Here is a 28,000-nt window from a genome sequence, read left to right on the forward strand (position 1 = left end):
AAGATTCACCGCTAACGCTACTCTACTTTAGCTAACGTTAATTTAGCTAACGTTACTTTAGCTAACCCCTCACCCAGCTCAAGTCAATTCAGTTTATTTTATATAGCCCAACATCACAAATACAAGTTATCCTCAGGGCTTTACAATCTGTATCATAACATCCTGTCCCGGTTCATGATTCACCTGAACGCAGTCAGCTGACAAGTGATGAACATGAAGCACAAGACCTAAGCTAAAGCTAAATAATAGCTTCCAATTAACAAAATAATGGAGACTTTTATTGTGAAAATGTGTCCATCTACTGTTTGAACAGGAAATACATCGATCAGTGGAGTTAGAAAACATCTGGTTGTTTGTTTTAAAGGACAGAAATCAACTACAACTTCCAAGATGCATTTCAGCAAGAAACATCCAATCACAGTTCTCGTGGAGAAAACTTAAGTTTTGAATCGACAGGCACAATAACTTCACGACGTCGTCTTCATGGCGACGTCAGCTGAGGCTCATGGGAGTTGTAGTATTTCGAGCGTCCGTCCGAGGATCACTGCGGAGACCATGAAGAGGACCCACGAGCTCGGGTCATGTGACTTGTCTCCGAGTCTCACGCAGCTTGGCGCTCCGGCAGCACAGGAGGCTGCAGAAGGTCGTCCTGAAGGTCACGTTGCAGAGGGCGTAGCAGCCGGGGTTGATGGCGCTGTTGACGTAGCAGAGCCAGTAGCCCGCGGTCCACAGGACGCCCGGGACGCACACGTGGCAGAAGGCCGCCACCACGGCCATGACGTTGTACGGCGTCCAGGTGAGGATGAAGGCCAGCAGGATGGCCAGGATGGTCTTCGTCACCCTCCTCTCCCTCGCTATCACTCGCCGCCTCCGCCTGTCCTGAGACCTGAAGCTGGCGCCAGAGTAGAAGGCCGCCAATGCCGCCCCGTGGAGGTCGGCGTTGGACGAGGAGTCGGCTTGGATCTTGTCGTGTTCTTCTCCGGCGGCCCGGGCGCGGCCTGAACCCTTCCGGTTCCTTCTGGGCTTCGTAGCGCTGGAGTCCGTTTGGTTGAGAGACAGGTCCGAGGCCAGGTCACTGCTCACCAAGCTCCGTCGTTTCAAGAGGAAGTCTTTTACGGACGGACTGGATGTCCCGAGCGCGCCCTGCTCCCTCAGGCGGCCGCGGCTGGCGGCGGACAGGCGTCCGTACAGGCCGACCATGACGGCCGCCGGCAGGTAGAAGGCAGGAAGCGTCGTGAGCAGCGTGACGGCCGGGCTGGCGAGCAGCTGGGTGTGGCACTCGCCGTCCGGGACGACGCGCCTCCCTCCGAGCGTCTGCCAGCTGAGGATGGCAGGCGCCCAGAGGACGAGGGACAGCAGCCAGGCAGCGCCGATCATCAGACCGGCCATTCCGCCCGTCCGCCACGCCGGGTAGCTGAGCGGCCGCGTCATGCAGAAGTACCGATCCAGACTGATGATCAGCAGGTTCATGACGGAGGCGCCGCTCACCACGTAGTCCACCACGAGCCACAGGTCGCACACGGCGGCCCCCAGGGGCCATCGGCCCCGCAGCAGGTAGAGCGTGTACAGGTTCATGGACAGCAGGCCGACGATCAGGTCGGCCACCGCCAGGCTCAGCAGGAAGTAGTTGTTGACGGTGCGCAGGCGGCGGTTCACCTTGATGGACAGGATCACCAGCGTGTTGCCCAGGACGGTGGCGCCGCTGAGGGAGGCGGTGACGCTGACGATGAGGACCAGCTGAGCCGGGCTGTACGGACACGCCCATCCGGCTGCAGGCTGACAGGAGGCGTTGACGCAGGGGCGGAGCCAAAGGGAGGCGTTGAGGTCGGGTTCAGTTGCTCCTCCCATGTTCCCTGAAAACACACACGGGTCCAGTTGCAATGTAGGTGCCAGATATAGAGTGAAACTAGCTCAGCAGAGGAACAAGCTAAGTAGCTAACTAGCCTTCCAGATGAACAAGCTAACTAGCCAACTAGCTCTCCAGATGAACAAGCTAACTAGCTCTCCAGATGAACAAGCTAACAAGCTCACTAGCTCTGCAGAAGAACAAGCTCACTAGCTCTGCAGAAGAACAAGCTAACTAGCTCTTCAGATGAACAAGCTAACTAGCTCTGCAGAAGAACAAGCTAAATAGCTCTCCAGATGAACAAGCTAACTCGCTAAATAGCTCTCCAGATGAACAGGCTAACTAGCTCTGCAGAAGAACAAGCTAACTAGCTCTCCAGATGAACAAGCTAACTAGCTCTGCAGATGAACAAGCTAACAAGCTAACTAGCTCTGCAGAAGAACAAGCTCACTAGCTCTTCAGATAAACAAGCTAAATAGCTCTCCATATGAACAAGCTAACTAGCTCTGCAGAAGAACAAGCTAACTAGCTCTGCAGAAGAACAAGCTAACTAGCTCTACAGATGAACAAGCTAACTAGTGCTGTAGATCAACAAGCTAACTAGCGCTGTAGATCAAAAAGCTAACTAGCTAGCTAGCTCTGGAGATGAACAAGCTAACCTTGTTTCCTACTTTTAGGCTGTTACTGGTATATTCTTTAAATTCTGCTTTAAAAAAATATTTGTAAGAGTTTTGAAAATATCACTTTATGGTGCAAAACTCAAGAATCAGTAAACTTCATATTGTCGACTCGTTGAAATACATACATGAGTTTTTATGGAGATAAGAGAGGACCTTTCTATCATATACAGTCTTAAACTTTCTAAGTATCTGAAGGTGTTGCGTTTTCTTTAAAGATTTATCTTCTGGTTATGATTAATAGCTGGTTTCTGAGTTGTGTTCAGGGACTGTAATAAAAAGCTGTAACTCAGAGTTAAACTAATCATCTGACGTCTTTGAACGCCTCGTTTTACGTCCCGAACACAGAATATTCAGGTCACCGAGTTATGAACAAAACATCGGATGATAAATAATGAAACTCGATATCTAACGGAATAGACGTTAAACCAAAACACATTATAATAAATATTAATTCACACATAAATCTAATTCACTGTGAATCTTTAGGAAGTGTAACACTTCATCATTATTAAAATAAACAGATTTCTTTTCTTTATTCAAGAAAAAAGATTTTAATAACAAAAAAATAAACTAATAATTGTTTTCTCCATTATTAAAATAACGTTTTTTTTTTATCTAAATATCTACTTTGAAATATTTTACATTCTCAACATTTAAGAGTCATGTAACCTACCAGAGACCCTGGACCTGCTGATCCTGGACCTGCTGTTCTTGTGTCTGTGTTCACTCCTCTGCTCCGGCTCCTTCGTCTCCAGCAGCCATTTATATCCTCATTAACAGAGGAGGCTCCGCCTGCTGCTCACACCACAAGACCAGGACCAATACCAGGACCAGGTCCAATACCAGGACCAGGTCCAATACCAGGTCTAATACCAGGACCAGGTCCAATACCAGGACCCGGACCAGTCTAAGACCGGACCTCAGACCAGTGACATCAAATGAAGTCACGTAAAGGTTAACTAAACAGATCAGTGTCCTCCCCCCCACACACAGACAGAGACCCGTTACAGCGGCCATCTTTAATCCACCAACACTTTGTCTTGTGAGCAGAGTTCACTTCCACACTTATATTTTACATTTTGAGACCATTTACAAATACAAGTTAAAAAAGAGACGTAGTTCCTGACCCCACACACACACACACACACACACACACACACACACACACACACACACACACAGCCCAAAAAAGAAAGAAAACGTTTGACGAGTTCGTTTCATGAACTGCAGCATTTTTGAAAAAAAGACATGCAGTCGATCAGTCGGCCGCCGTTCAGGGGTTAGGGTTCTGGTTCTGGTGTCAGGGTTCTGGTGTCAGGGTTCTGGTTCTGGTGTCAGGGTTCTGGTTCTGGTGTCAGGGTCCTGGTTCTGGTGTCAGGGTCTGGTTCTGGGGTCAGAGTCTGGTTCTGGGGTCAGGGTTCTGGTTCAAGGGTCAGGGTTCTGGTCCTGGTTCTGGGGTCAGGAGTCCTAATGGAGGTCCTGATGAGAGTCCTGAAGGGAGTCCTGATGGAGGTCCTGATGAGAGTCCTGATGGGAGTCCTGATGGAGGTCCTGATGGAGGTCCAGAGGGAGTCCTCCATCTCTTTTAACATCATAATTAAACACGGTACAAAATGAAGTGCTGAATTCACTTTTGAAACACTTCAACCACTATTTCACATCAATGTCAACATCACATGGCACCGAATGCAGAACGTTGGAGTAAATGTGTGTAAAGAGCCCCCCAGGCCCAGGCCCAGGCCCAGGCCCAGGCCCAGGCCCAGACCCAGGCCCAGACCCAGGCCCAGGCCCAGCGCTTTGATGAACCTGGTCTTCAATCGTGCCGATCCTTCAAGAGGTTCAGAGGAGCTCAGCTCACCGGTCTCCTTCAAGTAAAAGCTTCTGGAGGAATGAGGGTCCACTTCGGGTCCTAGAAGTGTGGGGGGGCTCTTGAGTCCCTTCTGTTCCGGGCGGGAGACCCTGTTCACAGTCAAAGCAGCACCCTTTTCTTTGAGCAGCAGTGCTCCTCTCGACCAATAGGAGAACTACCTGCTGTACGGGTCGCCGGGGTAACTGCTGGAGGCCCCGCCCCCTCCGCCGGGGTGAGGGCTGTGAGCGGAGGAGGAGGAGGAGGAAGAAGAAGAGGAGGGGGAAGACAGCAGCAGAGAGGAAGAGGGGCCCGGCAGGGAGTCGTCGTCCACGTCCACCAGGGGTGGGGCGGGAGTCTGGGGGCCCCACAGGGCCAGCTGGTCCGCCTGGGGGGGGCCGGAGGTCTGAGCCCCGAGGAGGGGCCCCGAGGTGGAGGGGTCCGCCGTGGGCCTGGAGGCCCCCGCCGCCGTCTGGGAGCCGCGGTGGATGCGGTGGCTGACGATGATGTTGTTGCCGAAGCCTCCCATGGACGCCATGGTGGTGCTCTGCTCTCGCTGCACCACCGCCGTCATGCCGCCCTCGGCGATCAGCCGGCGGATCCGAGCCAGAGCGTCTTCACCCGAGCCCGACTCTGGAGGCTCCCCTGGACCAACGAGAGTCACGTTACTCACAGGACGCTTTCATCTGGAGAATATCACGCTCTAAACTCTGGGAATACAGTGTGTGAGTGTGTGTAACGGGGTAACATGTTAAAGTGGTAACATTGTAACGTGGTAACATGGTAACATTGTAACGTGGTAACGTTGTAACATGTAAAGGGATAACGTAACATTGTAACGTGGTAACATTGTAACATGGTAACGTTGTAACATGTAAAGGGATAACGTAACATTGTAACATGGTAACGTTGTAACATGTAAAGGGATAACGTGGTAACATTGTAACATGTGAAGGGATAACGCTGTATTGTGGTAATGTAGTAACGTTGTAGCGTGGTAAAGGGGTAACGTTGTAGCGTGGTAAAGGGGTAACGTTGTAGCGTGGTAAAGGGGTAACGTTGTAGCGTGGTAAAGGGGTAACGTGGCAACATTGGTTTTATCTGGAGAATATCACGCTCTAAACTCTGAGAATACAGTGTGTGTGTAAAACGTGGTAACATGGTAAAGTGGTAAAGGGGTAATGTTTTAACATGGCAATGTTGTAACATGGTAACGTAGCGTGGTAAAGTGGTAACGTAACATAGTAACGTTGTAAAGTGGTGACGTTATAACGTGGTAACGTTGTAACATAGTAACGTTGTAAAGTGGTAACATTGTAACATGGCGATGTTGTAACATAGTAATGTGGTAACATGGTAAAGTGGTAACATTGTAACATAGTAACATAGTAATGTGGTGACGTTGTAACATAGTACCGTTGTAACATAGTAACGTTGTAACATAGTACCGTTGTAACATAGTAACGTTGTAACATAGAAACGTTGTAACATAGAAACGTTGTAACATAGAAACGTTGTAACATAGTAACGTTGTAACATAGTAACGCTGTAACATAGTAACGCTGTAAAGTGGTAACGCTGTAAAGTGGTAACATGGTAATGTTGCGTGGTAAAGGGGTAACGTTGTAATGTTGTAACAAGGTAATGTGGTAGCGTGGTAAACTTGTAACGTAACATGGTAGCGTGAAAAGTTGTAGCGTGGTAACGTTGTAACATGGTAATGTGGTAAAATGGTAACGTTGTACCATGGTAAAGTGGTAACGTTGTAACGTGGTAATGTTGTAACATGGTAACATAGTAACGTTGTAACATGGTAACGTAACGTGGTAATGTTGTAACGTGGTAATGTTGTAACATGGTAACATAGTAACGTTGTAACATGGTAACGTAACGTGGTAATGTTGTAACGTGGTAATGTTGTAACGTGGTAACGTAACGTTGTAACATGGTAAAGTGGCAACATTGTAACGTGGCAACATGGTAACACAGTAACATGGTAACGTAACATGGTAACGTTGTAACGTTGTAACGTGGTAACGTTGTAACGTGGTAATGTTGTAACGTGGTAACGTAACGTTGTAACATGGTACATTGGTAACATAGTAACGTTGGTAACTTTGTAACATGGTAAATTGGTAACGTAACGTCGTAAAGTGGAAACGCGGCAACGTTGAAACATGGTAACGGTGTAACGGGGTAACGGGGTAAAATGGTAACATCCCTCTCAGACGCGTCAGTGTGGAGCGACTCCTCTGGTTGTGTACGGTCCAAACATGTAAACAACACCAGAGCTTTGTCAAATAAAAAAGTCAACATTTATTGAACAAAGAGACGGAATCATTTCCAAAAGTCACAACATGATTTTATCCAACGAAATATTCTGCTTCAATCCATATTTGTTGGTTTTTAAGCCTGAAAAACAACACGAGTGGTGAGGCGTGTGTTAAAGCTGCCCCGCGCCCCGCCTCACAGGAGGCAGCGCTGTGTTAAAGCTGCCCCGCGCCCCGCCTCACAGGAGACAGGGCTGTGTTAAAGCTGCCCCGCGCCTCACAGGAGACGGGGCTGTGTTAAAGCTGCCCTGCGCCTCACAGGAGACGGGGCTGTGTTAAAGCTGCCCCGCCTCACAGGAGACGGGGCTGTGTTAAAGCTGCCCCGCGCCTCACAGGAGACGGGGCTGTGTTAAAGCTGCCCCGCACCCCTCCTCACAGGAGACAGGGCTGTGTTAAAGCTGCCCCGCACCCCGCCTCACAGGAGACAGGGCTGTGTTAAAGCTGCCCCGCCTCACAGGAGACAGGGCTGTGTTAAAGCTGCCCCGCCTCACAGGAGACAGGGCTGTGTTAAAGCTGCCCCGCCTCACAGGAGACAGGGCTGTGTTAAAGCTGCCCCGCACCCCGCCTCACAGGAGACAGGGCTGTGTTAAAGCTGCCCCGCGCCTCACAGGAGACGGGGCTGTGTTAAAGCTGCCCTGCGCCTCACAGGAGACGGGGCTGTGTTAAAGCTGCCCCGCGCCTCACAGGAGACGGGGCTGTGTTAAAGCTGCCCTGCGCCTCACAGGAGACGGGGCTGTGTTAAAGCTGCCCTGCGCCTCACAGGAGACGGGGCTGTGTTAAAGCTGCCCCGCCTCACAGGAGACAGGGCTGTGTTAAAGCTGCCCCGCCTCACAGGAGACGGGGCTGTGTTAAAGCTGCCCCGCACCCCGCCTCACAGGAGACAGGGCTGTGTTAAAGCTGCCCCGCACCCCGCCTCACAGGAGACAGGGCTGTGTTAAAGCTGCCCCGCACCCCGCCTCACAGGAGACAGGGCTGTGTTAAAGCTGCCCCGCCTCACAGGAGACAGGGCTGTGTTAAAGCTGCCCCGCCTCACAGGAGACAGGGCTGTGTTAAAGCTGCCCCGCACCCCGCCTCACAGGAGACAGGGCTGTGTTAAAGCTGCCCCGCCTCACAGGTATGCGGTCACGCCGCAGAGAGCCGGTCCCCTCAGGCGGTGAGGAGGGAACTTCAGCTCCTGAACTGGGTTTCAGTCGACAAAACATTACACACAATGTTCACGGATCGGTTTTAAACCAGAGAAATTATACAAAAGAGGTTTTAACCTCGTTGGAGTAAATTAAAGTGACATATGACGATGATGATGAAGATGAAGATCTTTTAGCGCGATCAGACAGGACAAAGCTCTTCATGAGAGAACTTCACGCACGCGAAGGAAAGTGTTTAGAGGAGTGAGGAGGAGTGAGACCCTCAGAGTGGATCAGTACCAGTACCGGCTGTGGCCTCCGCTGGAGCCGCCTCGGCCGGCACGCCGTCCGCCGCTCGGCTGCTCGAAGCCGCATCCGGCTGCCCCGGAGCCGCTCGGCTGGTGGACGGAGTCTCAGGAGGGACATCTGAGGAGAGAAGGAGTCTGTGAGTGGGAACGCCGGTCCTGGAGACTAGAGGACTAGGACTAGAATACTAGAGGACTAGGACTAGAGGACTAGAGGACTGGAAGACTAGAGGACTAGAATACTAGAGGATTTACACTAGAGGATTAGGACTAAAGGACTAGAGGACTGGAAGACTAGAGGACTAGAATACTAGAGGATTTACACTAGAGGATTAGGAATAGAGGACTAACACTAGAGGACTAGGACTAGAGGACTGGAAGACTAGAGGACTAGAATACTAGAGGACTAGAATACTAGAGGATTTACACTAGAGGACTAGGACTAGAATAAAAACATTACTACATCTGTGACTTTTGTAAACAAACAGAAATCAGATTCTAACAGCAGGAAGCTCAGCGCTGCTTGAGAGCGGCGGTGTGATTCCGGGGCAAGAGGCAGCGTACCGGGTGGAGCCGGGGGGGCGCTGGGCTCGGGGAGCTCCCTCTCCGTTTGGGTCTCGGCGTTCTGCAGCTGGATGATCGGCGTCTGGGTTCCTTGTGATGTCACAGAAGGGGTGGGGTGTCGGGGCTGAAGGCCGATGGCGTTCATCAAGCCCATGTCTCGGTCCAGCCGCCAACCGGAGCGGTTGGGCCTGAAACGGCATTGTGGGTCAGAGCAGCACTGATGAAGACCAGCATCAAGAACCGACAACCCTCAGTGCTTCGGCTGGACCAGTGAAGGACCGGTGAACTACCGACCGGTGAAGGACCAGCCGGTGAAGGACCGACGAACTACCGACCGGTGAAGGATCGACCGATGAAGGACCGACGAACTACCGACCGGTGAAGGATCGACCGATGAAGGACCGACGAACTACCGACCGGTGAAGGACCGACGAACTACCGACCGGTGAAGGATCGACCGATGAAGGACCGACGAACTACCGACCGGTGAAGGACCGACGAACTACCGACCGGTGAAGGATCGACCGATGAAGGACCGACGAACTACCGACCGGTGAAGGATCGACCGATGAAGGACCGACGAACTACCGACCGGTGAAGGACCGACGAACTACCGACCGGTGAAGGATCGACCGATGAAGGACCGACGAACTACCGACCGGTGAAGGACCGACGAACTACCGACCGGTGAAGGATCGACCGATGAAGGACCGACGAACTACCGACCGGTGAAGGATCGACCGATGAAGGACCGACGAACTACCGACCGGTGAAGGATCGACCGATGAAGGGCCGACGAACTACCGACCGGTGAAGGATCGACCGGTGAAGGACCGACCGGTGAAGGACCGACCGGTGAAGAACCGACGAACTACCGACCGGTAAAGGATCGACCGATGAAGGACCAGCCGGTGAAGAACTGACGAACTATCGACCGGTGAAGGATCGACCGATGAAGGACCAGCCGGTGAAGAACTGACGAACTACCGACCGATGAAGGATCGACCGATGAAGAACCGACGAACTACCGACCGGTGAAGGATCGACCGATGAAGGGCCAGCCGGTGAAGAACTGACGAACTACCGACCGACGAAGAACCGACGAACTACCGACCGGTGAAGGATCGACCGATGAAGGACCGACGAACTACCGACCGGTGAAGGATCGACCGGTGAAGGATCGACGAACTACCGACTGGTGAAGGATCGACCGATGAAGGACCGACAGACTCCCAACCGGTGAAGGATCGACCGGTGAAGGATCGACCGGTGAAGGATCGACCGGTGAAGGACCGACCGGTGGACGAGCTCACTGACGAGTTCAGATTTTTATGTTTTTTAAAGAATCTGAATAAAGTAAACTGTTTATTTGAGGTGAGATTTGTTTTTCATGAAATATCTCAATTTTAATCTTTGGTTTCTTGTTTGATGCACACGATGTGTTCAAAGACCGTCGGATTTTTTATTTTAAATTGTACGATAATGTTGGTTTCATCGGTGCGGGAGAACACAAAGAGAAAGAAACAAGTTGTTCTACTAATAGATATTTAAATAAATAGAGTATTGGTGTTGAGTCCACAGGTTCTCACCCTGGTCTTTCAGAACCTCGGGTCCGGCTGGTTCCAGTGTTGTTGACGGAGAACAAAGGCTCGCTGCTGGACTCGGCGGGGCTCTCACCGTCGCTACGGTAGAACCTGACAAACACAAACACACACACTTAATAATCCACTTGCATTCAGGAAGTCTTAAAGCAGAGGAGGGACGTCTTCGTGGAATCAACGAGACCACAACCTCGTTAAACGCACTAATTGACCTCCTCCAATCAGTGGGCTTCCTGTTCTGATCGCCCATTAGGATAATCACATCAGTGTGGAAGGGAAACCCGACAAACCTGCATCCACTCAACTCAACCGCAGAGACCAGGATTTCAAATCCAATCAGGTATTATTGACGAGCATCGGCCGTCTGCTCTTCAGGAGCCAGAGAGCAGCTTCAGGTCCATGAAGACGCCGTTATGCGTCACTAACCACGCACGCACGCGTATATATATGTGTGTGTATATATATATATATATATATATATATATATATATATATATATATATATGATCTACAACCCGTCACAACGAAACACTCAGACTGGTTCACATCTTCATTATTTGCTTGATTTGCACTCATAACCTGGTTTGGTGCATTTTGACTTGACAAAATGCACTTGACATTGATCGGGTCCGAGTGAAGAGGACTCACACGGGCCGGCAGATGACCAGGTCCCCCTTGTTGGTCCCGTAGGCCAGACCCATCCCCGGGTCCGGCAGCCAGCGGGCCGAGTTGATGCTGACGTGGCGGCGCTGGTCCGGAGCCATCGGGTAGACCACGTTGAACACCATCTGAAACACAAGGCGGTTAGTGGGCCAAGAACTGGACGGCCGCTGAAGGTCACAGAGCCACACTGCATGTTCTCCTGCGGGTTCATTAGTTGGAAAGTTCAACAGTCCAACTATTGTTCTGCAAATCTTTCAACTTATTCTATTTCTTCCGTACGTATTTTGGACCTCTTCTCCTCCTTCATATATTCAGCTGTATAAACCGTTCAGCTGTTAAAATATTCAGCTACTTAAGGACACTATCGCTATATCTCTTCATGTTTCTAACTATTACAATTTTTGAATTATTAAGCTTTTTATTTTTTATTTATGAATGGACCCAATGGAGAAGATCTTCAAATCCTCTTCAACTTTCAAAGCTGACAGGTTCTGCATACGTTCAGCTAAAGACACCTTTTAAACTTTCAAATGTTCACCAAACCTTCAGCTATTATTCTATAATTTCATATTTGTTCAAATATTCAAATTATTAAGCTTTTTAAGAAAAGAATGAGATCCAATGAAGAAAATCTTCAAATCTGCTTAAACTTCTTCAATTTCAAAAGCTTAAAAGTTCGCCATAATTTAATGTAGAGAAATTATTTAAAGTTTAAAAACATTGACAAACGTCTGGAGTTTATTTGCCCAATTGGGCATTTTTTTGATAGCTAGCACAGTGTTCATGTCATCATTGATCAAGTTTAGGAAAAAATGTCGGAGCATTTCAGAATGTTCAGAGCTAGAATGAAGAGCCAGCTGCCAGAGAGAGCAACAGAAACAACGTATTTCGTCATTAGTCCCACAATTTCCACTCTTCATCCACCATTGATGGATCAAAACGTCGTGAATATTGATCTTGTGATACACATTGTGGAATCCAACAAACATATACGGTTTAGCCAGAAAGTCCAGCGTCTGCTCCATTGGACCCCATGCTACCTCTGACCAGTTCTCTCTCATGAAGCAAAGAGGAGCACTTTCTGAACTAAACACACACAGAATGACACACACACACACACACACACACACACACACACACACACTTCGTAGTAGTAGTGCGTGCATGTAGTAGTTTTCTGTATATTCAGCTATATTCAATTATTTTAAGCTATATTCAGCTTTTTTTCAGCAATTTTCTCCAATATGTCAGTTTTTAGCATGCCAACCCATTTTCAGCAGGAAATGCTCTTTCTAGTTGCAAATGAATTTCTATAGTTTAACCAAATCATTTCATGGACCTTCGTCGCTCAGTAACGTATTTCCCATCAGCCCAGTGATCATTGAGTCACATCCAAAAGGCCAGTTGGTGTGGAGAACCTTTAGAAACAGAGCTTCTCTCATCAGGTTTAAAGTCTGAGGCAGGAAGAAGCTCCACGTAGAAACCAAGTGCTCTGGGTTGTGCAGCATTAGGAGTAAAGGCGTAAACATTAGCAGTAGAAGTACTAGCAGTACTGGGAGTACTGGGAGTACTAGCAGGGCTGCGAGTACTCACCCTGATGGAGGTCTCTCCTCCGTGAGGCTGCTGCAGGCGGAAGACTTGCGCCACCATGTGGTCGGTGGTGGGGTGCAGCAGGATCCTGCGGGAGGCCAGACCCACCATCACGTAGCAGCCCATCGGGGACAAGCTAACGGAGATAGCATTGGGACCTGCCCACAACGACACAGCAGCCATTAGGTCCTCCGAGTCAGTACAGGCTCACACACATGTTGACCAGTGGTCCAGGACTTCCACCCAAATGTCATGACAAGCATTTAGTGAAGTCTGGGTGTGAACAGTAAAAAGTGAGTAAATGTAGTATTTAAACTAACAATGAGAACACAAAGCATACAGTGAACCTTAAATGACTCAAATGAGACAATAGTTTGATTAAAAGAATAAACATTTATATAGATGCCTGTATGTATGCCTGCTTATATTTCTTTCTTTTAGTCTTTCTTTTAAAAGCATATTTATTATTTCAAACTCAGCGTGAATGAACACATGAATATAACACATTTACATGACTTTTACTAAACTTTGGGATTTTATTTTTTACAAGGACTTTTCCAGGCCTGGAAAAAAACATTTTAAACTTCCATGACTGTTGCAGGTTTTTCATGACGCAAGAACCTAGAGCTGGGCGATATATCGATATAAAAAATATATCGATATATTTTTAAATGTGATATGGAATTAGACCATATCGCATATATCGATATAGTTCAAATTTGCGCTGTGATCCTTGCTCCGGGCAAGCTGCTGACCCAGAGCTCTCTGCACGGCCCCCTGCGCCCCTCCTCTCATCACAGAGGGGGGAGGGGCAGGAACAGGAACAGACACTCTTCAACAAACATGGAGGAAGCAACAACGTCTGCAGGGCGTGCGAAGGAGGAATTGGTTAGCAAAAGAAAAAGCAGTGGCTCAGTAATTTGGAGATGGTTCGGATACAAAGTATCAGATGACCAACAGAATCACGTTATATGTAGGGAGTGCCATAAAGAAGTTACAGCCAGGGGTGGAAGCACTACAAATCTTTTTCACCACCTAAAACAGTGGCACAAACTGAACAAGGCCCAGCCGCGAGCCATCCACAACCCGAAAAAGCTCCAGCCCCGAAACAAAGCTCACTGCAAGCTTCATTTTCCCGCAGTGTGCCTTATGAAAAGAAAAGTGGCAACAAGTGGTGTACTATAACTAAAGCGGTGTCCTATCACATTGCTAAAGATATGGTCCCTGTTGCAACTGTGGAACAAGTCGGATTCAGAAAGCTACTGAAAACCATGGACCCGAGATATGAGCTTCCCAGTCGCAACTACTTTGCACGAGAAGCACTGCCACACATGTAAACCGAAGTCAGGCAGAGCCTTGCTGACCGGCTCGCTAACGTGACCCATGTTGCACTGACCAGTGATATGTGGTGGAGCAGGACGTGTGAGCCTACAGATAGTCTGCTTTTTGTGCAACTGGTTGAGACTGTTCAGATAAGACATTGAGTTAACAAAAAGGAAAAGGTAATCTCAAGCTGATGTTTAAATAATAAATATATTTATTTCAGAAAAAGATTGGCCTATTTTATTTCATAGGCTATTTTTATTTAAGATATTTTTTTATTTAAATGTGCACCTTACGGAGCTTTGATTTAAAAAAATGGTACTCCTGTTGTTAAACAGTGTTTATGTTTACATTTTAATGTTATTTGAACAGCTGAGCATTTATTCATGTACCAGATGAAGAAACCTGTTTATTATTTATTCATTTGATTTTGCAACTGTTCACTGAAATAGCCGGTTTCAATAAAACTACTTGTGACATGTCATATTTGGCTTTGACTTTGACTGAATATTTGCTCTCACTTTGCAGAATAAATATCGGGATGTATATCGTATATCGATATTCAGCCTAAATATATCGGGATATGACTTTTGGTCCATATCGCCCAGCCCTACAAGAACCCCAATAGCTCCGTCTGAGACGCCCCCCTGACCCCGTACCGAATCTCTTGGTGTAGAGCACCTCCCCCAGGTTGTGGGGCGCCAGCGAGTAGATGGCCAGGATCCCCTCGTCCGGGAAGCCCCTCTGGCTGCTGGGGATGAAGACCGCCAGCAGCTGGCCGTCTGCAGAGATGTCGCAAGAGGCGTCGTTGTAGATTTTACAGTTTGGCACCAGGACGTTGACCGAAGCTGCAGAGGACAAACACTTCATCATCTTCATCATCATCACCACCACCATCATCATCATCGCCACCAGAGACCAGCGGCTTCTTTTAGGCTGAAGCTTTTTCCCTCAATAGTCAGAATCACTTTATATGTTATACGAGTTTGAACACATTAAAGTATAAGGTTTTTATTTCCGCCTGAACATGTCTTTGTAAATAGATGCCTGTAGATGACTATAAATTGGACGTATGGACTGGAAAACACAATGGGACCATAGCCTGAAGCCTTTTCTAGTCTAAGTAAAAAGCAGGTAACAATATCACAGAAAATGAATATTTTACACATGTTTTTCTAATGTTAGGCGTTTTGCTGTTTGGAGACTGCAAAGGACCCAGAGGATTCATGATGTATGACTATATACCTATTACACTAAGCCTGGAGTCCAGTTTTACATGTTCTAAAGAAGCCTGGCCTCCTGCAGTCTGACCGGGTGTCAGGCCCCAGGCCCCAGGCCCCAGGCCTCAGGTCCCAGGCCTCAGGTCCCAGGCCTCAGGCCCCAGGCCCCAGGCCCCAGGTCCCAGGCCCCAGGCCCCAGGTCCCAGGCCCCAGGCCCCAGGTCTCAGGTCTCAGGCCCCAGGTCCCAGGCCCCAGGTCCCAGGCCCCAGGCCCCAGGCCCCAGGCCCCAGGTCTCAGGCCCCAGGCCTCAGGCCCCAGGTCTCAGGCCCCAGGTCTCAGGCCCCAGGTCTCAGGCCCCAGGCCCCAGGCCCCAGGTCTCAGGCCTCAGGCCCCAGGCCCCAGGCCCCAGGTCTCAGGCCCCAGGTCTCAGGCCCCAGGTCTCAGGCCCCAGGTCTCAGGCCCCAGGCCCCAGGTCTCAGGCCCCAGGCCCCAGGCCCCAGGCCCCAGGCCCCAGGTCCAGCAGGTCCAGTCTGCCGTACCGTTGCTGATCTCCGGCAGATCGAACTTGGTGAAGTCCCACCACTGCAGCCGGTAGGTGGTGTTGGCGATGTTGCTGGCCACCGCGGACTGGCCGTCCCCGATCGACGCACCTGGAAACAAAATATAGATTTCTGGTAAACCTGTCAATCACCTGGTAGCCCCGCCCTAAAGCGTCCCCTGCTTTATGGTCTGTCTGACTCTAAATTACCATAATTTACTAAATGAACATCATGCTGTATTGAAGAAGACTTGAAACTAGAGATTGAGACATAAACTCATGTTTACAATGTTTACTGAGGGAATAAATCAAGAGAAGTAGAGTCATTTATATAGACTTCTATACAACCAGAGGAGTCGCCCCCTGGTGGTCAGGAGAGAGAATGCAGCTCTAACACATGAAGCATAGACTTCTATACAACCAGAGGAGTCGCCCCTGGTGGTCAGGAGAGAGAATGCAGCTCTAACACATGAAGGTAACAAAGTGTGTGTGTTTACCAGCGAGCACCCTGTTGACGGAGGAGTGTGTCGCCAGGCCCGGCTGGCCTCTCTCGTGGAAGATGCCGGCGTAGGGAAGGTACTCAGGGAGGAGGAAACGCCTGGAGGACGACAGGACGGGAGGTTTAAAGGAACAGTGCGTCACATTTATGAGTAGTAGTTTGATTATAAATATTTATAATAACTATGCTTTAATTAGTGTATGAACATACGAAACTAAGAATCACAGTGTTTACTATAGCTAAGAAAAAGACATTCATATCCACAGAGCTGGTCTTCCAGCGAGTGAGCGGAGGGTTGTTGTTGCTATCCAACCTCAACACTAGATCTGACGCACCACCAACAAAGGGTTCTGGACCTCTGCGTTTACATTCTGCACACTGAAACCATATCAAAGCCAAACCTCCGGGACACGAAGTCCTCGCTGAAGGGTCGGGTTCAGACTCACCGCGGGACGAAGCGGCCCAGGGAGGGCGCCGACATCCTGGCGTTGCGCGTCGTCCGGTGTCTCGCTCGGTCTCCGTTGTCACTGGAAGGAGAAGACGATTAAGATCAAAACCACAGGCTTCAACACAGAGAGCCGGATGCGTGCAAGAGAACGCCTTCGGGTCCACGGCAAGAAAAAAGAACCGGTTTAAAGGCCGTGCTGACGAGCTATAAATGATACGAACACAAAGCTAAACTCACTCCAGCTCCTCAAAGTCCACGTCGCTGTTGTCCATGGAGCTGGACGGGTTGCTGGCAGGACTGTCGGACGAGGACGACATCGCCCGCAGGCGGTTCTGCTGGTAGCGAAGCGACCGCTGCCGAATACTGTCCCGCCTCGACAGATACTGGATCATCCTCTGGGCGTAGTACGCAGCTGGAGAGAGCCTGGACAGCAGAGGGTCAGGGTAAAGGAAGTGTACCTGGCGGGGTCAGGGTAAAGGAAGTGTACCTGGCGGGGTCAGGGTAAAGGAAGTGTACCTGGCGGGGTCAGGGTAAAGGAAGTGTACCTGGCGGGGTCAGGGTAAAGGAAGTGTACTCTGATGTAAGATGGCGCCGTGCCAGCAGCTGCCTGATGTTTCTTTATTTTATAGTTTTTTTTCCACTATCCTCTCTTCTTTTATTTCACGTTTGGTTTAAACTACGCCTGGACAATGGACCGTAACTTTTTCTCAACCTTCTCGTGGCTTTCTGAATACTTCTCCACTTGTAACGGAGAGCCACAAACAAACAATGACTGGGACTATTGTTTTTTCTCGCGCTCAGCTGATTGCGCTGTGCAAACCGCAGCCTGTGATCCCTCTGGAGCTCCGGAGAAGGGCTCGGGGCTGCAGGTCGGGTGTCAAGAGGAGGGCAAAAAAGAGGAAATGCAAACCCTCGGTACCGGTCATCATAACGGGGAACGTGAGGTCTTTGGCGAATAAGACGGACAAGCTAGGCGCGCTGGTAAAGACTGAGAGGATCTTCCGTGAGTGCAGCATCTTGTGTTTCACAGAGACATGGCTGCACGCGGATTTTCCGGACCACAGCGCGTCGGTGCCCGGCTTCAGGACTGTACGGGCGGACAGAGACGCTACACTGAGCGGCAAAAAGAGAGGGGGAGGGATTGCAGTGTATGTGAACGAGAGGCGGTGCAGTCCCGACCATGTTTGTGTGAAGGAGCGTTTCTGCAGCCCGAACATTGAACTGTTGCCTACTTTTGTACAGTATGTTGACTGCCCCACAAGAAACAATAAAACTCTGGACCTCCTGTATGCTAATACTAAGGATGCATACAGGCCCACTGCCCTTCCCCCCTTTGGCAGGTCTGATCACGACCTGGTCCTGCTGACACCCAGGTATGTTTCTCTGGTGCAGAGGCTGCCTGCGACCTCCAGGACTGTTAGGAGGTGGTCTCAGGAGGCTAACGACGCCATGCAGGGCTGCTTTGAGTCGACGGACTGGGATGTGCTGTGTGGACCACATGGGGAGGACATCAACAGCATGACAGACTGCATCACTGAATACATCAAGTCCTGTGAACACACCACCATACCATCCCGGACTGTGCGCTGCTTCCCCAACAACAAGCCCTGGATCACCAGGGACCTGAAGGCTCTTCTTAATAAGAAGAAAGCTGCTTTCAGGTCTGGGGGCAGGGATGAGCTCAGGAGAGTCCAGCGCGACCTGAAGGTGAAGATCGGGGAGGGCAGGGACTCCTACAGGAGGAAGCTGGAGGCCAAACTCCAGCAGAACAACACGAGGGAGGTGTGGACCGGGATGAAGCAGATTACCGGCTTCAAGGTGGGAGGGAGACAACCAGGGGGCTCCCTGGAGAGGGCCAACAAGCTGAACTGTTTCTTCAATAGGTTTAGTTCACAGCCCTCATCCGTCTCCTCCTCTCACCACACCTCCACACCTCCCCCTCTGCCCCCCTTGGCTCACCTCCGACCGCAGGTGAAATCGTCGCTGGACCCTCTACAATTTGCTCACCAGCCTCATGTGGGTGTGGACGACGCCATCATCTACCTGCTGCAACGAGCTCAGTCGCACCTGGATGGAACAGGTGTCTCTGTGAGAGTCACTTTCTTTGACTTCTCCAGTGCATTTAACACCATCCAACCACTGCTACTGGGGGAGAAGCTGCGGGTGGTGGGGGTAGACTCGTCCACCCTCTCCTGGATCACTGACTACCTCACAGGTAGACTCGTCCACCCTCTCCTGGATCACTGACTACCTCACAGGTAGACTCGTCCACCCTCTCCTGGATCACTGACTACCTCACAGGTAGACTCGTCCACCCTCTCCTGGATCACTGACTACCTCACAGGCAGACCGCAGTGTGTCAGAATGGGCCGTGTGCTGTCTGGACCGGTGGTCAGTGATGCTGGAGCCCCACAGGGAACTGTTCTGTCTCCCTTCCTGTTCACCCTGTACACCACTGACTTCCAGTACAACACGGAGTCATGCCATCTGCAGAAGTTCTCTGATGACTCTGCGGTGGTCGGGTGTATTAGGGATGGACGGGAGGAGGAGTACAGGGCAGTGGTGAGTGACTTTGTGGAGTGGGCCGGTGAGAATCACCTGCTTCTGAACGTGGCCAAGACCAGAGAGATGGTGGTGGACTTCAGGAGGAAGACGACGGCTCCTAGACTTCTGAGTGTTCTGGGAGAGGACGAGGACATAGTGGAGGAGTACAGGTACCTGGTGTCTCATCACATGGAGGAGTACAGGTACCTGGTGTCTCCATCACATGGAGGAGTACAGGTACCTGGTGTCTCATCACATGGTGGAGGAGTACAGGTACCTGGTGTCTCATCACATGGTGGAGGAGTACAGGTACCTGGTGTCTCATCACATGGTGGAGGAGTACAGGTACCTGGTGTCTCCATCACATGGAGGAGTACAGGTACCTGGTGTCTCATCACATGGAGGAGTACAGGTACCTGGTGTCTCATCACATGGAGGAGTACAGGTACCTGGTGTCTCATCACATGGAGGAGTACAGGTACCTGGTGTCTCATCACATGGAGGAGTACAGGTACCTGGTGTCTCCATCACATGGAGGAGTACAGGTACCTGGTGTCTCCATCACAAGGTGGAGGAGTACAGGTACCTGGTGTCTCATCACATGGAGGAGTACAGGTACCTGGTGTCTCATCACATGGAGGAGTACAGGTACCTGGTGTCTCATCACATGGAGGAGTACAGGTACCTGGTGTCTCCATCACATGGAGGAGTACAGGTACCTGGTGTCTCATCACATGGTGGAGGAGTACAGGTACCTGGTGTCTCCATCACATGGAGGAGTACAGGTACCTGGTGTCTCCATCACATGGAGGAGTACAGGTACCTGGTGTCTCATCACATGGAGGAGGAGTACAGGTACCTGGTGTCTCCATCACATGGAGGAGTACAGGTACCTGGTGTCTCCATCACATGGAGGAGTACAGGTACCTGGTGTCTCATCACATGGTGGAGGAGTACAGGTACCTGGTGTCTCCATCACATGGAGGAGTACAGGTACCTGGTGTCTCATCACATGGAGGAGTACAGGTACCTGGTGTCTCCATCACAAGGTGGAGGAGTACAGGTACCTGGTGTCTCATCACATGGAGGAGTACAGGTACCTGGTGTCTCATCACATGGAGGAGTACAGGTACCTGGTGTCTCATCACATGGAGGAGTACAGGTACCTGGTGTCTCATCACATGGAGGAGTACAGGTACCTGGTGTCTCATCACATGGAGGAGTACAGGTACCTGGTGTCTCATCACATGGAGGAGTACAGGTACCTGGTGTCTCATCACATGGTGGAGGAGTACAGGTACCTGGTGTCTCCATCACATGGAGGAGGAGTACAGGTACCTGGTGTCTCATCACATGGTGGAGGAGTACAGGTACCTGGTGTCTCCATCACATGGAGGAGGAGTACAGGTACCTGGTGTCTCATCACATGGTGGAGGAGTACAGGTACCTGGTGTCTCATCACATGGAGGAGTACAGGTACCTGGTGTCTCCATCACAAGGTGGAGGAGTACAGGTACCTGGTGTCTCATCACATGGAGGAGTACAGGTACCTGGTGTCTCATCACATGGAGGAGTACAGGTACCAGGTGTTTCCATCGACAGCCGACTGAACTGGAAGGCCAACATCAACGCTGTGTACAAGAAGGGGATGAGTCGACTCTTTTTCCTGAGGAAGCTTGGATCCTTCAATGTGTGCAGAAGATGCTGGAGATGTTCTACCAGTCGGTGGTGTCCAGCGCCCTGTACTTCTCCATCGTCTGCTGGGGAGCAGCATTGGAGCCGGTGACACCAACAGACTAAACAAGCTAGTGAAGAAGGCTCCATCATCGGCTAGCAGGAGTTCCTGGAGCAGGTGGTGGAGAGGAGGACGCTGAAGACACTACTGTCCATATTGGACAACCTGGACCACCACCTACTGCAGGGATATATATATATATATATATATATATATATAAAAATAACCACCCTCTCCATCACCTGCTGCAGGGCCAGAGCAGCACTTTCTCCAAGAGGTTCCTCACGCTCCGCTGCACCAAGGACCGTACAGGAGAACATTCCTGCCTACAGCAATACGGCTTTACAACAAGTCACCGCTAGTTCCTCTGTGAATTAAACACTGTACATGTTCATGGTTACCTACACTAAACATATCATATTATATACATTTATTGCATTTTTGCACTCTATTGTTTGTTGTTGTGATTTTTATTTACACCTTAATATGCACATACATACTTGCACTCTTGCACTTCTACTGCTTAAGTTTAAGTTAATTTAATTCCTAAATTAATACTCTGTTATTCTCTCTTTCATACAGCTATTTTATTGTTGTTGTTATAATTCTATTAGTATTATTATTGCATATATCTTTCATCCCTGGTGTTTTTATATCTTATTTTCTGTATAAATGGCTGCTGCGTGACACTAAATTTCCCCTTGGGGATTAATAAATTAATTTACTAATTATTAATTTACATTAATTTTACCTGGTTGGATCGGGGTAAAGGAAGTGTACCTGGCTGGATCAGGGTAAAGGAAGTGTACCTGGCTGGATGAGGGTAAAGGAAGTGTACCTGGCTGGATCAGGGTAAAGGAAGTGTACCTGGCTGGATCAGGGTAAAGGAAGTGTACCTGGCTGGATCAGGGTAAAGGAAGTGTACCTGGCTGGATCGGGGTAAATGGGGTGGTCTCTTGACCCTGACATGTCGTAGCGAGACAACGATAACAGAGATGATTCCAACAGTCGCCTGGATGAAAGAAACAGAAGTCAGGTGTTATGAGAGCGATGCTTTTAACCGTGTGGATAAATGTTAGTATTAAACTTACCGTGTGGCTTAAAGTAGATGTTCAAAAGCATGTCAGTCATAAATAGTTGACAGGCTGTGAAACAAACTAAGATGAACCCAACAAATAAACGTCTACTCATCACACACAGACGGCGAGTAGCTATGCTGACCCGTAAGACACAAAGACCCTACCTCCTCAGGGAGTCCTCGTCGGGGGGGTCGACAGGCATTTCTTGGCTTAAGGCCTCCGGCGGCTCTGCCGATCTACCGGGAACGGCCTGCCGGTACACCCTCTCCCACTGGGCCGTGTCCTGGTTGTACACCAAGCCCACGGTCTGCTCTCCAGACTGGGTCGGGGTCGGGGCGATCGGGAAGGCCCCGGTCCCTCCGGCTCCGGGGGCGGGGGGCGGCTCGCTGGGCTCCGGAGGGGCCCTGCTCTCCTGGGGTTGGGCTTCTAGTGTCCTCCGGCCCTCCTCCGGCTGCCACGGGGAAGAAGAAGAGGAAGGAAAGGTGGAGGACGAAGAGGAGGAGGGCTCCAGAGTGGAGGCGGAGGTGGAAGAGGCCTGGTTGGTTCGCTCCCAGCGCTGAGAGTCATGGTTGAAGGTCAGGAGGTTGTGGCAGGCCCGGCAGCGGTTCAGGTGGCCTCGGGAGGCCGGGGGCGGAACGTTGTTCTCCAGGTTGCTGGGGACCGGAGGAGGCGGGAGGGGAGGCTGGTAGTGGATGATGGTCGGGGAGGAGGTGGAGGAAGGCCCAGGTCTATCTGGGTCCATGTTATTATTCAGCAGCTCTTGGCTCTGCTCCTGACTTCCCTCCACCACGCCGCCCCCTAGCGGCGGCTCCAGGTCCTGCATGCGGTCGAACTCCATGAAGTAGCGGCTCAGGTTGCACTGCAGCACGTTGCGGAACGAGGCCGTGTTGCTGCGAGAGCCGTCCCAGAACGGGTGATGGCCGCTGCTCGTGCCGGCGGCGTCCCGGCTCCCCGGCTCTCCTTGTTGGGGGAAACCCCGTCCTTCAGAGGCGGAGGTGTAGACGGGGGAGTGGGAGGACCCGTCCTGCTGGCGGAGCACCGACAGCAGGCTGATGGAGGAGGAGGAGGTCCTGGGGGGCAGCATACCGGGACCGCCTCCGCCTTCCCTCATGCTCAGCAGGTTGCGCGTCCAGTCGGGTCCGGGCCTGGAGGCGGAGTGCGGCTCCACGGCGCTCGGCGCCGGCGGGTTGAGAGAAGCGCCGGCGCTGTAGTAGACCGAGGTGAAGGCCGAGGGTCTCTCCGAGGGCTGCCGGGGCTCCGTGCGGGCCGAGGAGAACGTGGAAGCCGGGGCGGGCTGCGGGGCGGAGGGTGCCACCCTGGTGTCGGGCGCGGCCGCGTCGGCCGGCGGGGGAGGGTTGCGGTTGACGGAGCAGCGACTGCACAGGCAAACCATGCCCAGGTGCTGCGTGCAGCCCGGGAAGGGAGGCCCGCGCTCGGCGGCCGGGTACTGGGCCAGCGGCGCGCTGGGAGATTCCCCGACGTTGCTTCCATTTTCGCCGAGAGGTCGCGGCTGCTCGCTTGCCGCCTGAGCCCCCGGGGAGCGGGACGACAGGATGTGGAGGAAGTTGTGGAGGATGGGCGTGCGGCGGACCGGCTGGGAAGGCAGGAAGGAGCGCTGCCGGAAGTGAGGCATCTCCACGCTGTCCATGGGAACCTCCGAGTCCTCCTCGCTCTGCAAGACACGGCAGCTCTGAGAACGGCACTCAACACGCCACTAACCACAAACGCCACCGGGGGGCGGGGCTCACCTGCTGGTTGGACGGGTTCACGATCGCCGTCAGCAGGTTGTGGCCAAGAGGGTCGAACCGCACCAGCCTGGAAGGAACCGGTCAGACATTACAGCAGCGTTCACACATTCTGACCACTGGGTTTCCAGGACTTCACCAAATGTTTGGTCATGGAAAACCATCACCCTTCCTTCCTTCCTTCCTTCCTTCCTTCCTCCCTCCCTCCCTCCCTCCCTCATCCTTCCTCCCTCACCCTTCCTTCCTTCTTTCTTTCTTTCCTTCCTTCCTCCTTAACCCTCCCTCATCCTTCCTTCCTTCCCTCACCCTTCCTTCCTTCCCTCATCCTTCCTTCCTTCCCTCACCCTTCCTTCCTTCCTTCCTCCCTCCCTTCCTCCCTCCCTAACCCCCCCTCCCTCTTCCTCCCCCATGTGAACCCACCGGACTCTCTCCGTGTCGCTGCCGGTCTTCACCACGGCGAATGGCTCCGGGCGGCTCCAGTCCCAGAAGTGCAGCTCGTTGTTGGTGGCGATGAGCAGCAGCTGGGCGGTGGGGTGGAAGGCCAGCGAGGCGATGGCCACGTTGCTCTCCGTGAACCAGTTCTCACTGCCGCCCTGCAGGAGCATCACACGGCCACCCGCTCTCTTATGAGCGACGCTTTATTCACCATTCACCTTCTAGAGACCACAGCGCCCACAGCACAGCCTCCAGGTCCTCTAAACCACCGGTACCGGAGGGCGTTTTTTTTGAAAAACCACCGGATACATCCGTCTGTACGTAACCTGACACATGAGGTCACGTCTGTACACCAAAACTAAACTTAAAAGTCCGTTCTACTCTGCCGGTGTTCTGGATTAAAATCAAGAAAGAATATCCTGAGATCTTTTCAACATCCTGTCTTTGTGAAGCGGGTTTAAGTTACAGAGTAGACTGGACTAAAGGTTTAAGTTACAGAGTAGACTGGACTAAAGGTTTAAGTTACAGAGTAGACTGGACTAAAGGTTTAAGTTACAGAGTAGACTGGACTAAAGGTTTAAGTTACAGAGTAGACTGGACTAAAGGTTTAAGTTACAGAGTAGACTGGACTAAAGGTTTAAGTTAAGAGTAGACTGGACTAAAGGTTTAAGTTACAGAGTAGACTGGACTAAAGGTTTAAGTTACAGAGTAGACTGGACTAAAGGTTTAAGTTATGGAGTAGACTGGACTAAAGGTTTAAGTTACAGACTAGACTGGACTAAAGGTTTAAGTTACAGAGTAGACTGGACTAAAGGTTTAAGTTACAGAGTAGACTGGACTAAAGGTTTAAGTTAAGAGTAGACTGGACTAAAGGTTTAAGTTACAGAGTAGACTGGACTAAAGGTTTAAGTTACAGAGTAGACTGGACTAAAGGTTTAAGTTATGGAGTAGACTGGACTAAAGGTTTAAGTTACAGAGTAGACTGGACTAAAGGTTTAAGTTACAGAGTAGACTGGACTAAAGGTTTAAGTTACAGAGTAGACTGGACTAAAGGTTTAAGTTAAGAGTAGACTGGACTAAAGGTTTAAGTTACAGAGTAGACTGGACTAAAGGTTTAAGTTACAGAGTAGACTGGACTAAAGGTTTAAGTTACAGAGTAGACTGGACTAAAGGTTTAAGTTACAGAGTAGACTGGACTAAAGGTTTAAGTTATGGAGTAGACTGGACTAAAGGTTTAAGTTACAGAGTAGACTGGACTAAAGGTTTAAGTTACAGAGTAGACTGGACTAAAGGTTTAAGTTAAGAGTAGACTGGACTAAAGGTTTAAGTTACAGAGTAGACTGGACTAAAGGTTTAAGTTACAGAGTAGACTGGACTAAAGGTTTAAGTTACAGAGTAGACTGGACTAAAGGTTTAAGTTATGGAGTAGACTGGACTAAAGGTTTAAGTTACAGAGTAGACTGGACTAAAGGTTTAAGTTACAGAGTAGACTGGACTAAAGGTTTAAGTTACAGAGTAGACTGGACTAAAGGTTTAAGTTAAGAGTAGACTGGACTAAAGGTTTAAGTTAAGAGTAGACTGGACTAAAGGTTTAAGTTAAGAGTAGACTGGACTAAAGGTTTAAGTTACAGAGTAGACTGGACTAAAGGTTTAAGTTACAGAGTAGACTGGACTAAAGGTTTAAGTTAAGAGTAGACTGGACTAAAGGTTTAAGTTACAGAGTAGCCTGGACTAAAGGTTTAAGTTACAGAGTAGACTGGACTAAAGGTTTAAGTTACAGAGTAGACTGGACTAAAGGTTTAAGTTACAGAGTAGACTGGACTAAAGGTTTAAGTTAAGAGTAGACTGGACTAAAGGTTTAAGTTAAGAGTAGACTGGACTAAAGGTTTAAGTTAAGAGTAGACTGGACTAAAGGTTTAAGTTACAGAGTAGCCTGGACTAAAGGTTTAAGTTAAGAGTAGACTGGACTAAAGGTTTAAGTTAAGAGTAGACTGGACTAAAGGTTTAAGTTAAGGAGTAGACTGGACTAAAGGTTTAAGTTAAGGAGTAGACTGGACTAAAGGTTTAAGTTAAGAGTAGACTGGACTAAAGGTTTAAGTTAAGAGTAGACTGGACTAAAGGTTTAAGTTAAGAGTAGACTGGACTAAAGGTTTAATGTAGCATGTAGCAGAGAAATAACCTCAGGGCTCTAACTAATTCAGCGTAATGGTGAGTTGTATTTTTATGCACTTTATAAAGGTCTTCATGCCGGTCGTATCATTTTATCACGTCATATTTAAATCGGCCACACCGTGAAGGCCGGTCTGACATGAAACCGGTCCGTGGCTTAAGAAAGGTTGAGGGCCGCTGCTCTTAAGTTGATATTCTAGTTTACTGAAAGACACGAGAGAACCCCTTGACCGTTAACGAGGTAAAGTTGTGATCATGAGGACGGCTGCTGCTCCTAGATGCTGACATGAAGCCATGAAGACATGAAGACATGAAGCCATGAAGCCATGAAGACATGAAGCCATGAAGCCATGAAGACATGAAGCCATGAAGACATGAAGCCATGAAGACATGAAGCCATGAAACCATGAAGCCATGAAGACATGAAGACATGAAGACATGAAGACATGAAGCCATGAAGCCATGAAGACATGAAACCATGAAGACATGAAGACATGAAGATATGAAGCCATGAAGCCATGAAGCCATGAAGACATGAAACCATGAAGACATGAAACCATGAAGCCATGAAGACATGAAGCCATGAAGACATGAAGCCATGAAGACATGAAGACATGAAGACATGAAGACATGAAGACATGAAACCATGAAGCCATGAAGACATGAAGACATGAAGCCATGAAGACATGAAGACATGAAGCCATGAAGCCATGAAGACATGAAGACATGAAGACATGGTCTCGACACAGACCGGCTGCAGACTCACGTGCAGGTCCCAGATCCGGACTTCACCGTCAAGGCACCCGGAGGCCACCAGGCCGGGGATGGTGGGGTGGAAGGTCACGCACCAGGGGGTTCTACGGTGGCCCACGAGGGAATGGAGGCACTTTCCAGTCTTCACCTCCGTTATGTAGATGTTGTGGTTGACGTGAGTGGAGGCCATCAGGGTCCTAGGAGGAGCAGGAAGAGTTCACAGATCACGCTGCTTTCTACAGGACCAAGAGACTGTGAGCCGGCAGCTCACATGTTGACCAGTGGTCCAGGACTTTCACCCAAATGTCATGACAAACATTTAGTGAAGTCTGGGTGTAAACAGTAAAAAGTGAGTAAATGTAGTATTTAAACTAACAATGAGAACACAAAGCATACAGTAAACCTTAAATGACTCAAATGAATGAGACAATAGTTTGATTAAAAGAATAAACATTTATATAGATGCCTGTATGTATGCCTGCTTATATTCTGAGTCTTTCGTTAAAAAGCATATTCATTATTTCACATTTACATGACTTTTACTAAACTTTGGGATTTTATTTTGTTCAAGGACTTTTCCAGTTCTGGAAATAACCATTTTAAAACTCCATGACTGTTCCAGGTTCTCCATGAGCGTAAGAACCTTGAACCTCTCCTGGCCTCTCACCTGTCGGGGCTGAAGGCCAGCAGGAACGTGGAGCGAGGGCTGTCCGGCAGCTCCACTTTCTGTCAGGGACACACAGGCTCAATGTGAGTGGATCCACACTATGAAACCACTGACCCACCCAGCACCAGTCCACCATCCCAATGCACGGAACCATCAAAGGGAGGCCCGGTTCTGCCTCATGCACGGAACCATCCAAAGGGAGGCCTCAGCAACACGCACGTCATACCTGACTCTGCCACTTCATCCAGCGGACCTTCTCCTCCACCAGCAGCTGCAGGAGCCTCTGGGAGCCGAAG

General features: G+C 50.0%; 2 protein-coding genes across 2 annotated transcripts in view; both read right to left on the reverse strand.

Annotated features, from left to right (window-relative positions):
• Nucleotides 1-579: 579 nt before the first annotated feature.
• On the reverse strand, nucleotides 580-1,848 carry chrm4b (cholinergic receptor, muscarinic 4b; the record flags this gene model as incomplete). Its single annotated transcript, XM_079223457.1, has 1 exon — nucleotides 580-1,848. The coding sequence occupies one exon, from the start codon at nucleotides 1,846-1,848 to the stop codon at nucleotides 580-582; it is 1,269 nt and encodes a 422-aa protein (XP_079079583.1).
• A 2,114-nt stretch (nucleotides 1,849-3,962) lies between these two features.
• ambra1b (autophagy/beclin-1 regulator 1b) overlaps nucleotides 3,963-28,000 on the reverse strand; it is a 25,291-nt gene continuing 1,253 nt past the window's right edge. Inside the window, exons 2-19 of the mRNA XM_079223807.1 lie at nucleotides 27,931-28,000; nucleotides 27,705-27,763; nucleotides 27,051-27,234; nucleotides 24,101-24,273; nucleotides 23,684-23,750; nucleotides 22,100-23,607; nucleotides 21,782-21,868; nucleotides 16,815-17,000; nucleotides 16,576-16,656; nucleotides 16,128-16,228; nucleotides 15,632-15,742; nucleotides 14,532-14,720; nucleotides 12,553-12,707; nucleotides 10,945-11,084; nucleotides 10,285-10,389; nucleotides 8,696-8,883; nucleotides 8,133-8,252; nucleotides 3,963-5,017 (exon numbers count right to left, since the gene is read on the reverse strand). The exon at nucleotides 27,931-28,000 is cut by the window's right edge and continues 136 nt beyond it. Of these exons, the coding sequence (XP_079079933.1) occupies nucleotides 4,551-5,017; nucleotides 8,133-8,252; nucleotides 8,696-8,883; nucleotides 10,285-10,389; nucleotides 10,945-11,084; nucleotides 12,553-12,707; nucleotides 14,532-14,720; nucleotides 15,632-15,742; nucleotides 16,128-16,228; nucleotides 16,576-16,656; nucleotides 16,815-17,000; nucleotides 21,782-21,868; nucleotides 22,100-23,607; nucleotides 23,684-23,750; nucleotides 24,101-24,273; nucleotides 27,051-27,234; nucleotides 27,705-27,763; nucleotides 27,931-28,000 (3,991 nt within the window). The 3' untranslated portion in view covers nucleotides 3,963-4,550. The remainder of the gene's footprint in view (nucleotides 5,018-8,132; nucleotides 8,253-8,695; nucleotides 8,884-10,284; nucleotides 10,390-10,944; nucleotides 11,085-12,552; nucleotides 12,708-14,531; nucleotides 14,721-15,631; nucleotides 15,743-16,127; nucleotides 16,229-16,575; nucleotides 16,657-16,814; nucleotides 17,001-21,781; nucleotides 21,869-22,099; nucleotides 23,608-23,683; nucleotides 23,751-24,100; nucleotides 24,274-27,050; nucleotides 27,235-27,704; nucleotides 27,764-27,930) is intronic.

This window comes from Taurulus bubalis, assembly GCF_910589615.1.
Source record: "Taurulus bubalis genome assembly, chromosome: 9".
Taxonomy (NCBI): domain Eukaryota; kingdom Metazoa; phylum Chordata; class Actinopteri; order Perciformes; family Cottidae; genus Taurulus; species Taurulus bubalis.